General features: G+C 50.0%; 2 protein-coding genes across 2 annotated transcripts in view; one reads left to right on the top strand and one right to left on the bottom strand.

Annotated features, from left to right (window-relative positions):
* The first annotated feature begins 244 nt into the window (after positions 1–244).
* The window catches only part of EBNA1BP2 (EBNA1 binding protein 2), a 68,297-nt gene continuing 56,491 nt past the window's right edge, over positions 245–12,050 (top strand). Inside the window, exon 1 of the mRNA XM_075320434.1 lies at positions 245–310. Coding sequence (XP_075176549.1) covers positions 252–310 — 59 coding nt within the window. The 5' untranslated portion in view covers positions 245–251. The remainder of the gene's footprint in view (positions 311–12,050) is intronic.
* The window catches only part of CFAP57 (cilia and flagella associated protein 57), a 48,042-nt gene continuing 41,191 nt past the window's right edge, over positions 5,200–12,050 (bottom strand). The window contains exons 21-23 of the mRNA XM_075320433.1: positions 8,869–9,012; positions 8,458–8,593; positions 5,200–6,263 (exon numbers count right to left, since the gene is read on the bottom strand). Of these exons, the coding sequence (XP_075176548.1) occupies positions 6,079–6,263; positions 8,458–8,593; positions 8,869–9,012 (465 nt within the window). The 3' untranslated portion in view covers positions 5,200–6,078. The remainder of the gene's footprint in view (positions 6,264–8,457; positions 8,594–8,868; positions 9,013–12,050) is intronic.

The raw sequence follows: 12,050 nt of genomic DNA, 5'->3' as shown, positions 1-12,050 counted from the left end.
GGGGGTACACTAGGTCTGTCACATTGGTTCTCCATGTAATAGGCTCCCCATCTCAGTATAAAGAACAAGAGGCTGATAACGCTCCAGTGACGTTTTCTCTACCGGGGACTCCTGGCACCTGCTCTACAAACCGGGCATTGTTCGTGGTGCCGGCGGTGACACAATACCACATTGTCCGCCGGCATCGCTGCGCACATACAGTGCATTGAGTATTACAGTCTCACTTCCATTTGCCTAAATAACAGGCAGTAATGAAATCATCATCAGCCGCCTCTGCGACCTGTGAACATCCAAGAGACGTTTCAGAGAGGTCAGTGAATGCGTCTTTACTACTTATTTTCCAGTTTTTAGTTAAAAACCCCCAAATCTAATTAATCTAGAACTGATCAATACACTGCTGCTGACGATCCATTATTCTTAAAATGTGCCCCTTACTATGAATGGTGATTTACATTAATGGTTGTTTGAGCCAAGTTCTACACAGCATCATATTATTGTAAAAAACATTGTAGGATTATTATCACAATGACACGCGCTCGATGTTTCCCCAACACAACAATCAAAACCAATGAATGGAGAAAGGCCATTAATAAAGCCTATGATGGGAGTAAGGCTGGAATGACACGAATGTATGAAAAACAGTCCCATTCTCATCCAGGAGAGGACGAGTTTTCATCACTTGTCATCCGTGTGCAATCTGTTTTTTTCTCAGCTGCTATTAGTCCTTTACAGTAATTTACAGAACCATTTACAGTGTTCTCTGCTACATGATAGGATTATATCCTTAATAATGGATGTCACTAGGATGGTCTGTGCCGTCCGTTTTTTTCTCGCACCCATTGACTTCTATTGGCAAGACAAATCCAGTATCTGGATGAGAAAAAAGCTGACCAACTGCTCTGCCTCATTGACTAACACTGGTCCGAGTGCAATGAGAGATTTTCTCACATTGCACTCGTCCGATTCATACGCTTGTGTGAGCGTACCCTAAGGCTATGAACCCACGGGACAATGTACCCGTGGATTTTGCAGCGGAAAACCCGCGTATTTATCTGGATTTTCCAGATAAATCCGCAGGTTTAAGCAAGGACAGACACTCCCCATGTTACCCTAAGAGATTTGGGGAGTGCTGTATCAATGCTGCGGTATGTGCGGCAGTGGAATATGCTGCGGATGTCCCGCAGCCATATGTAACTGCATGTCAATTATTCATGCGGAAATATCTGTGGAATTCCCGCCCTTCCACCATGGAGATAGAGGCCGGGACATCCGCAGGTAAGTCGCATGAATGTCCGCAGGTTTACCGCAACAAAAATGCCCGGAACCCGCAGCAATGGATAGCTGCGGATTCCGAGAAGCTGCTGCGGACAAACCTGCGGGTGCATTGTTCCGTGGGCGCATAGCCTAATACTCAGAATGGCTCCTTCAGACTGAGGGGCCACCACCACATCCAAAGCAGGTGGGATTGTGCAAAATAATATCATCTCAGCAAAGGGGCGGACATATCACTGGTGCAGCCGCACAGGGGCCCAAGAGGTAAGGGGCCCCACTACCTCCAAAGAAGGAGGAATTGTGCATTATGATATTTTGGGCTGCACAGGGGTCTTTTCTGTCTGTGTCCGCTCCTCTATATGTAAAGTACAGGAGAAAGTGACAATTAGGCTATGTGCCCACGGGCGCTCGTACCTGCGGATGTATGCGCAGGTACGAGCGCATGTTTCCCGCAGCTGCCCGCCGGCGTCCGCAGCTATTTTTAGCTGCGAGATTACAGCGGAATAGCTGCGGGAAACATGTGGACATTCATGCGAATTACCTGCGGACGTCCCGGCCTCTATCTCCATAGCGGAGGGCCGGGACATCCGCAGGTAATTCCGCATGAATAATTTACATGCAATTATACGTGCGGATACGGACATCCGCAGCATGGTCGGCAGCTGCACTTTCTGCAGCGTGGACACAGCACTCCCCATGTTCCATAGGATAACATGGGGAGTGACTGTACTTGCTAAAACCTGCAAATTCATCTAGAAAATCCAGAAAAATCCGCAGGTTTTCCGCGGCAAAATCCGCACAAACAAGCTCCCGTGGGCACATAGCCTTAGAGATAAACCGCATGCAGTACCAGAGCCGTACAAGAGAAGAAATCTCATCTATACATGACATACGTTTAGCTGAGATACTGTATCTATCAGACCTGCTTCATACAGAATTTGATTTGCAGGCTTTTTTTTTTTTTAGCTTACAAAAATCCCCCACTATAAAATTCATTTTCTATAAGCGGTATTATATGTGGCATTTTTGCTATTATTATTTTGATAAAAAAGCTATAAAAAACATGAGAAAAAAGCTTCATCCATAACATGCTGCATTAAAAAAACACATAAAGGTCTCAAAAAAACCCCCAAAACCCACGAAAAAAATATAAATTGACACAACACTACTGACTCACCCCAGGGTTTGGGGTACTCTGTCCCGGGCCGTATATTTACTGGGACAGTTAACTGGGTGGCCATTGCCCAGTTCCGTGACCCTGGGGGTCGCTTGAAAGGGGTTATGTACAGGGGAATAATAATAAAGTTTTTGTCGTGACGCCACTTGCGGGTCGCGGCTATGTAGATGGAGCCGCCGCTGGACAGTCTGTGGGGCTGGTGTTAATGGCAGCCTGGATGTTAGGCCCTCTGCAAGTAGTGTGGCGCCCTGGACTAGCTAGGTCGTCACAGGTACTACAACACACACACCCACCCTGAGACAGGCACATCAGCCAGACACAAAATCCTTGTTGCCTCCCTCTAGGGGCTGATGTCCACACCAGGTGGGGTGGAGCCAGGCGGTTGGCCCCACCCACAGGAGTTCACAGTCCTGGAGGCGGGAAAGGAAGTCAGATCAGTTAGGGAAGTGCAAAAGAGAGGAGAAGTGAGGAGTAAACTGACCGTGTCCGGGTGTGTGGCCCGGGCACCAGGAGCAAGGTTGGCAGACGGTGGTGGCCGTCTGCAGGAGAGGCATATCAACGCGGAACCGTAGGACCGGGGACGGGCGGTGGCCTGCCGGTACCGAACCGGGGAGCGAAGTGAAGCCAGCACACACAGGCAGGGCCTACGGACCCCGACCAGGCTTGGAGTCGCCATTAGAGGTCAAATCCGTCAGTGACCAGAACCCCAGGGGTTTCCTAACAGCCAAGACCCGATTGAAGGCAACCGTGCGACCAGCAAAAGGAAATACAGCTACCGCCACAGCTAGAGTTCCAAGGGCCAGAGCCTGCGGGCAAAAGGGCTCCTCCGGCACATATACACGCTGGGGAGCGGGTTACCGGTGGGAATCCATCGGGACCGAACATACAAAAAGGTGCAGGGAAAGGCAGCCACAACCAACAGTCCGGGAGAAGCCACAGCGGCCGGCTGCGGGACCCGTCCATCCAGCCGTTTGGTTTACCAGAGACTTTGCGTACATTTGTGGCTGAGTGAGTACAACCGTGCCATCCGGCACCGCGCTGCGCAGTCCAGGCGACCCTGCACCTTGCCAACCCTGCCTCCCCGTCACCTCACTGGGCCCCGGGACCACCAACCCCCTACCCACGGAGGGTGAAAACAACATCCCAGCTGCTCCCTACCATCGCTCCCGGGATCCCCGTCATCAGCAGTGGTGGTGCCCAACCTCCCCACAACCCGTGGATGGTGTCACGGACCAAATCCCCAAACCAAACTACCCCCTTTCACTCACGGGCGAGGAGCGCCGCTCGACTCCCCGGATCCGGCCCACCGCTCGAGCCACCGAGCAGCCGTCGCAGCAGCGCCGGACCCGAGTGTTAGCGAGCACAGTGCAGCGGCGTCCTCCCCGCCTGCGACAGTAGGGCCAGGCCCCGGGGGGGTAGGTGATGGAGTTGGGCGTGGAAAGAAGGTAGGCCACACAAGGGATTGCAGTGTAACTGGTTTCTTAACTCACAGGGTTGTTGTTGCTGGAGGCTGGTCCTCACCACTGGTCTCCTTAGTCCCAGTGTCGTAGTGGTGACCTGGTGGCTTCTTTCCCCTGCACCTGTCTCTAGTTGGTGGGTCCCCGTGGCTTGGAGCGTCTGGGGGTCCCCTTCTGGTAGTCTTTCAGTCTCTGGTCCGTACGGTGGGCAGTTTGAACCCTGCAGGGTCGGTGTTCTGTTCCGGTCCCTGGTTCTCCCGTCACTGCTGGTGCCCCCAGAGTTTACGGTCAGTGAGGTCCTGGATGGTCCCCTCACTGTGCTATGGTTCCAGGAGTACTCCGCCGTTCTCCACCGGCAACCACACGCCTGGGCTCTCAGGTCACCGCTACACTCTCCCCGTCAGTACGGTTTTGTCCGCCTCCTCACACTTCCACTTACTGACTGTCTGACCCCTCCACCCTGGCTGTCGTCTAGTGGACTGGATCGGCTCCACCCCTAGGTGACCATCCACTGGGTCCAACCCTAGCCTGTCACCAGTCATTGGGGAAGGGAAAAACAGGGATTACCGTATATATATGTTTTGGTGTTACCAGCACTGGTCTTCTGGGTCCTTGGAGGTAGGCTCTGCATCTTTCACAGGATGCAGTACTTTGTAGCTCCTTATTATTATTTATTATTATTATTTATTATTATAATAATAAATAATAATAATAATAAGGAGCTACAAAGTAGCTTATGGCTTCAGGGGTGCTACACAACTACTGTTTGTATTGTTTTATAAAAATCATGAACACTGTTTTTTTTTTTTTTTTTGTCTTAAAACATATATTTGGATTTATTGCTCTGAAATCTGCAGCTATGATACGTTCATCCCTCGGGGGTCCGACCCCAGGAGGAGAACGAGGTGCACAAAGCCATGTCCCAAAATGACATGAATGGTAGACAGGGAAACTACAGGGGTTTGTTTTTTTTTTTTTAGCCATTTTCATTGTCATTTTCACTAGTGTTGTTGTTGTTGTTTTTTTGTGTGGCCTGATATTACTACAATGGGATAGAAAAAAAAAGTCTTTTGTGGTGTTTTGGGGGGAAGGTGACTTTCTTTTCACTAACTCCCAAAAAATTACAAAAACTTTTTTCAGTTATTCTCATAGTTTTATCACTAAGTAAAAAAAAATACCAAAAACGCAAATAAAAATTACTTAAAAATCTGACATTGCATTTAAAAAACACTGTTATTTTTAATTTTTTTTTAAAATGCAAACAAAAGAAAATGGTGCGGAATCATGAACGCAGCTTTGTAGAGTTTTTCTTTTTTGTAATTACACTTCTTCTTTTACGTTATCTTGTACACTTTATTCACATCTAGAGCTGCAATCACAGTTCTGCTTTTACACCACGTCCTATACTCTATTCACATACACAGCTGCATTCACAGTTCTGTTTCGATGGCATACATTCAGCTTTGCTGTTAAGTGTTTTTGAGCAGAGAACCAGAAGTGGATTCAAAAGTGCTAGGAAATGTAAAGGACGGATTGATACTTTTCCTGTTGGATCCACTTTTCTCATTGGCTTAAAAAACTGCACCAAAAATTGCCTGTGTGATTTCAGCTTAAAAACAGCAGGGAGCGCAGCTCTGGAGGCTCCTTCTAATGATTAATGGAAGGTAAAAATGTATCTCTGTCCCGTCTGTGGGTGAGGGGCTGACAGAAACATGCACTCAGGAAAAAATCTCACAGCTACAAAGTAACATCCAGTGCAACATTTCCGCTAAATGACAGATGAGGCCGATATAATCAGAGCATAGTCCTGGAAAATTCCTGTGCTTAACGCCATGTGTCATTTTATATTATAAAGTAAGGCATCACGATATATCATCTTTGACTAATAGGGCATGATGGGAATTGTAGTTTTTCAACAGGGTCACAGGTTGGAAAACATTATTATAGCCATAGTAGTAGCAATCAACTTCACAAAACGGTGGCATTAGAAACTGCAGGTAGGTGGACATTTTTTTTAGACGTGTGAAGCTTATCGATGTAAATGGCGCCATCTCATTATATAAATACATATATAGTATGGTGTATTTCAGCGGTTATATGGAAGATTGTATCAGACACATGAATGATGGGAGGCTGATTGTTTATTAGGTTATGATAACATGTGCAGAGCGATCAGGTGGTGAGTGACGGTAACCTCCCCACCGAGGGCGGCCTCATCCCCACCGCCACATCCTGGGACTGGAGCACATCATGTAAGCGTTTGATCTCCAGTTTCTGCAGTTCGATGATCCTCGCTGTTTCTTCCTCGATGTTTAGCCGCAGCACCCCCGAGGAATGCTGATCGCTGGTGAAAGACCCTGGTATAGAGAACACAGCAAGTCTAATGTCTCCATATGATAGCAGACTACGCGGCAGATACTGCGCTTTAGGTTCTCCTAATCCAGTCACATGCAGAGCGGTATTCACAGTTCTGTTCCTACATCATGTCCTATCCTCTATTCACATCCTGAAGAATAAAACTGACATCACATTCAAAGCTGCATTTGTAATTCTGCAATACATTGTTACAGCAACTGTGGCTGAGATCCAAAAACACTCTGCACCTTACGGCACTGCACTGGAATCTGCATTACACTGCACTGTGCTGCACTACACTGCATCCTACTACACAATACTGCACTGTGACTGTGCTGCACTACACTGCACCCTACCACACTATACTGCACTGTGACTGTGCTGCACTACACTGCACCCTACCACACTATACTGTGCTGTGCTGCACAATACTGCACTACACTGAACCCTACCACATTATACTGCACCCTACCACACGTTACTGCATCCTACCACACTACACTGCACTGTGCTGTACTACACTGCACCCTACCACACTATACTGCACTGTGCTGTACTACACTGCACCCTAATGCACTATACTGCAGTGTGCTGCACTACACTGCACCCTACCACACTATACTGCACTGTGACTGTGCTGCACTACACTGCACCCTACCACACTATACTGTGCTGTGCTGCACAATACTGCACTACACTACACCCTATCACATTATACTGCACCCTACCACACGTTACTGCATCCTACCACACTACACTGCACTGTGCTGTACTACACTGCACCCTAATGCACTATACTGCAGTGTGCTGCACTACACTGCACCCTACCACACTATACTGCACTGTGACTGTGCTGCACTACACTGCACCCTACCACACTATACTGTGCTGTGCTGCACAATACTGCACTACACTACACCCTATCACATTATACTGCACCCTACCACACGTTACTGCATCCTACCACACTACACTGCACTGTGCTGTACTACACTGCACCCTAATGCACTACACTGCACCCTACCACACTATACTGCACTCTGCTGTACTTCACTGCACCCTACTGCACTATACAGCACTACACTGCACTCTACCACACTATACTGCACTGTGATTATGCTGCACTATACTGCACCTTTCCACACTTTACTCCACTCTGGTGCACTACACTGCACCCTAACACACTATACTGCATTCTGCTGCACTCTTCTGTAATACACTGTACCCTACTGCACCGTATTGCACTGAGCTACATTATCCTCCACCCTGCCAACACTACACTTGCAGTGCGCTACAATACATTGCACTCTACTGCACTGCATGGTTGTATGTTTTCCCTATAGTCTAAAGCCCGCTTTACACGCTACAAGATATCTTACGATGTGTTGGCGGGGTCACGTCGTAAGTGACGCACATCCGGCATCGTAAGGTATGTTATAGCTTGTGACAGCGACGTGCAATTGCGATTGAACGAAAAACCGTTCATTGCATGCACGTCGTTCATTCCTGACGAATTGAACATCAGATTGTTCATCGTACCCGGGGTAGCACACATCTCAGTGTGTGACACCACGGGAACGATGAACAGATCTCACCTGCCTCCTGCGGCTCCCGCCGGCAATGTGGAAGGAAGGAAGTGGGCGGGATGTTTACGTCCCGCTCAGCTCCGCCCCTCCGCTTCTATTGGCCGGCTGCCACGTGACGTCGATGTGACGCCAAACGTCCCTCCCACTCCAGGAAGTGGACGTTCGCCGCCCACATCGAGGTCGTATGGACAGGTAAGTACGTGTGACGGGGGTTAATCGTCTGTGCGGCACGTTCAACAAATTGAACGTGCTGCACATACGATGGGGACATTGCAAATCGCATACGATAGAATATGCGAAATTGCAACGTGTAAAGCAGGCTTAACATTTCCCACAGCGCAGCACAATCAGACAGCTGTGCAGTGCGTTACTGAGCAGTGGCAGGAATGTTTTGGGTTTTTTTGCCCTTTGAACCCTTACAGAAGAGTCCGGGGTGTATTGCAGGAATACAGACCAGCGCAGGGTTATGATCACATTTTTTTCTGCCTAAACCTCTGCCAGTCCATTGTGCCATTACTCCCGCAGTGACCTCATGGACTATCAGTGGATATTGTGGCGGCTCCTGCGCAGCGCTGTGTGCACCGGTACAGAAGTACAGCAGGATTCTCACCTTTGGAGTCGGCCAGGCTACTTCTGCGGTTCTTCCTTTCTACCCCAAGCGCCACCTCCAGGTCATGGACCTTTGTACGACTGATCTTCAGCTCACGACGTAACTCATTAATTTCCTTAATCAATGTTACATTTTCCTGCACAAGACAAAAGATAGACGCTATAGGTGGAATCCTGCCTGGTGCGGTCACATGTACAGCTGCAATATTTCACCGCTGCTGGAGGTCACATTGTAGTTATCGAAGGAAACGAGAAATCGTAACATATTACAGAAAGTCAAGTGTCCCTGAGGCCAGGATCACATGATGTGAGAGCAATGCTATCCCCATAGCCTCAGGGGCAAGGTTAAACTTGCATCAAACAGGGCAGCGCGTGCGTGTGCTGCAGGGATCTGGTTCTGTGGTGCCTCTACCTGCATCACCCGGACGTTATCAGCGCGATGGATCTCGGTATCCTTCACCAGCTTCTTCTGTAATGTGCTCAGGCTGCGCTCCAGGTGCTCCCGCTGCCGGGCAAATTCCCGCTGGATGTCCGCATCTATGCCCACAATCTCCGCCTGGAAGGATGGATACGTGAGAAGGTTACAGTGACTGACGAGCGGCCATAGGTGCCTCGCTGCATGGATCCACTGCGGGCTGAGACCTCTGATGGGCACCAAGAGAAGACGATCCGGAAAGAAGGGAATTTTGTTTACTTACCGTAAATTCCTTTTCTTCTAGCTCCAATTGGGAGACCCAGACAATTGGGTGTATAGCTTCTGCCTCCGGAGGCCACACAAAGTATTACACTTAAAAGTGTAAAGCCCCTCCCCTTCTGCCTATACACCCCCCGTGCATCACGGGCTCCTCAGTTTTGGTGCAAAAGCAAGAAGGAGGAAAAGTTATAAATTGGTTTAAAGTAAATTCAATCCGAAGGAATTTCGGAGAACTGAAACCATTCAACATGAACAACATGTGTACACAAAGAACAACAGCCCGAAGGGAACAGGGGCGGGTGCTGGGTCTCCCAATTGGAGCTAGAAGAAAAGGAATTTACGGTAAGTAAACAAAATTCCCTTCTTCTTTGTCGCTCCATTGGGAGACCCAGACAATTGGGACGTCCAAAAGCAGTCCCTGGGTGGGTAAAATAATACCTCGTAATAGAACCGTAAAACGGCCCTTTCCTACAGGTGGGCAACCGCCGCCTGAAGGACTTGCCTACCTAGGCTGGCATCCGCCGAAGCATAGGTATGCACCTGATAGTGTTTCGTGAAAGTGTGCAGGCTCGACCAGGTAGCCGCCTGACACACCTGCTGAGCCGTAGCCTGGTGCCGCAAAGCCCAGGACGCACCCACGGCTCTGGTAGAATGGGCTTTCAGCCCTGAGGGAACCGGAAGCCCAGAAGATCGGTAAGCTTCGAGAATTGGTTCCTTGATCCACCGAGCCAGGGTTGATTTGGAAGCTTGTGACCCTTTACGCTGGCCAGCGACAAGGACAAAGAGTGCATCCGAGCGGCGCAGGGGCGCCGTACGAGAAATGTAGAGTCTGAGTGCTCTCACCAGATCTAACAAGTGCAAATCCTTTTCACACTGGTGAACTGGATGAGGACAAAAAGAGGGTAAGGAGATATCCTGATTGAGATGAAAGGGGGATACCACCTTAGGGAGAAATTCCGGAACCGGACGCAGAACCACCTTGTCCTGGTGAAACACCAGGAAGGGGGCTTTGCATGACAGCGCCGCTAGCTCAGACACTCTCCGAAGTGATGTGACTGCTACTAGGAAGACCACTTTCTGCGAAAGGCGTGAGAGAGAAATATCCTTCATTGGCTCGAAAGGTGGTTTCTGAAGAGCCATCAGCACCCTGTTCAGATCCCAGGGTTCTAACGGCCGCTTGTAAGGAGGGACTATGTGACAAACCCCCTGCAGGAACGTGCGTACCTGTGGAAGTCTGGCTAGGCGCTTCTGAAAAAACACAGAGAGCGCTGAGACTTGTCCCTTAAGAGAGCCGAGCGACAACCCTTTTTCCAATCCGGATTGAAGGAAGGAAAGAAAAGTGGGCAAGGCAAATGGCCAGGGAGAAAAACCCTGATCAGAGCACCAAGATAGGAATATCCTCCACGTCCTGTGGTAGATCTTGGCGGACGTTGGTTTCCTAGCCTGTCTCATAGTGGCAATGACCTCTTGAGATAACCCTGAAGACGCTAGGATCCAGGACTCAATGGCCACACAGTCAGGTTGAGGGCCGCAGAATTCAGATGGAAAAACGGCCCTTGAGACAGCAAGTCTGGTCGGTCTGGTAGTGCCCACGGTTGGCCCACCGTGAGATGCCACAGATCCGGGTACCACGACCTCCTCGGCCAGTCTGGAGCGACGAGGATGGCGCGGCGGCAGTCGGACCTGATCTTGCGTAACACTCTGGGCAACAGTGCCAGAGGAGGAAACACATAAGGGAGTTGAAACTGCGACCAATCCTGAACTAAGGCGTCTGCCGCCAGAGCTCTGTGATCTTGAGACCGTGCCATGAATGTTGGGACCTTGTTGTTGTGCCGGGACGCCATTAGGTCGACGTCCGGCATCCCCCAGCGGCAACAGATCTCCTGAAACACGTCCGGGTGAAGGGACCATTCCCCTGCGTCCATGCCCTGGCGACTGAGAAAGTCTGCTTCCCAGTTTTCTACGCCCGGGATGTGAACTGCGGATATGGTGGAGGCCGTGGCTTCCACCCACATCAGAATCCGCCGGACTTCCTGGAAGGCTTGCCGACTGCGTGTTCCCCCTTGGTGGTTGATGTATGCCACCGCTGTGGAGTTGTCCGACTGAATTCGGATCTGCTTGCCTTCCAGCCACGGCTGGAACGACTTTAGGGCAAGATACACTGCCCTTATCTCCAGAACATTGATCTGAAGGGAGGACTCTGTCGGAGTCCAGGTTCCCTGAGCCCTGTGGTGGAGAAAGAACGCTCCCCACCCTGACAGGCTCGCGTCCGTCGTGACCACAGCCCATGATGGGGGAAGGAAGGATTTCCCCTTCGACAGAGAAGTGGGGAGAAGCCACCACTGAAGGGAAGCCTTGGCTGCCCGTGAAAGGGAGACGTTCCTGTCGAGGGACGTCGACTTCATGTCCCATTTGCGGAGAATGGCCCATTGAAGTGGACGCAGATGAAACTGCGCAAAAGGAACTGCCTCCATTGCTGCTACCATCTTCCCGAGGAAGTGCATGAGGCGCCTCAGGGGGTGTGACTGGCCTTGAAGGAGAGATTGCACCCCTGTCTGTAGTGAACGCTGTTTGTCCAGCGGAAGCTTCACTATCGCTGATAGAGTATGAAACTCCATGCCAAGATATGTCAGTGATTGGGCCGGTGTCAGATTTGACTTTGGAAAATTGATGATCCACCCGAAACTCTGGAGAGTCTCCAAAGCAATGTTCAGGCTGTGTTGGCATGCCACTTGAGAGGGTGCCTTGACCAGCAGATCGTCTAAGTAAGGGATCACCGAGTGTCCCTGAGAGTGTAGGACTGCTACCACTGCTGCCATGACCTTGGTGAAGACCCGTGGGGCTGTCGCCAGGCCGAAAGGCAGTGCCACGAACTGAAGGTGTTCGTCCCCTATGGCGAA

This window comes from Anomaloglossus baeobatrachus, chromosome 8 (assembly GCF_048569485.1).
Source record: "Anomaloglossus baeobatrachus isolate aAnoBae1 chromosome 8, aAnoBae1.hap1, whole genome shotgun sequence".
Classification (NCBI taxonomy): domain Eukaryota; kingdom Metazoa; phylum Chordata; class Amphibia; order Anura; family Aromobatidae; genus Anomaloglossus; species Anomaloglossus baeobatrachus.
The sequence above is the reverse complement of the archived record's forward strand: the minus strand, read 5'-3'. Positions and strand labels throughout refer to the sequence as shown.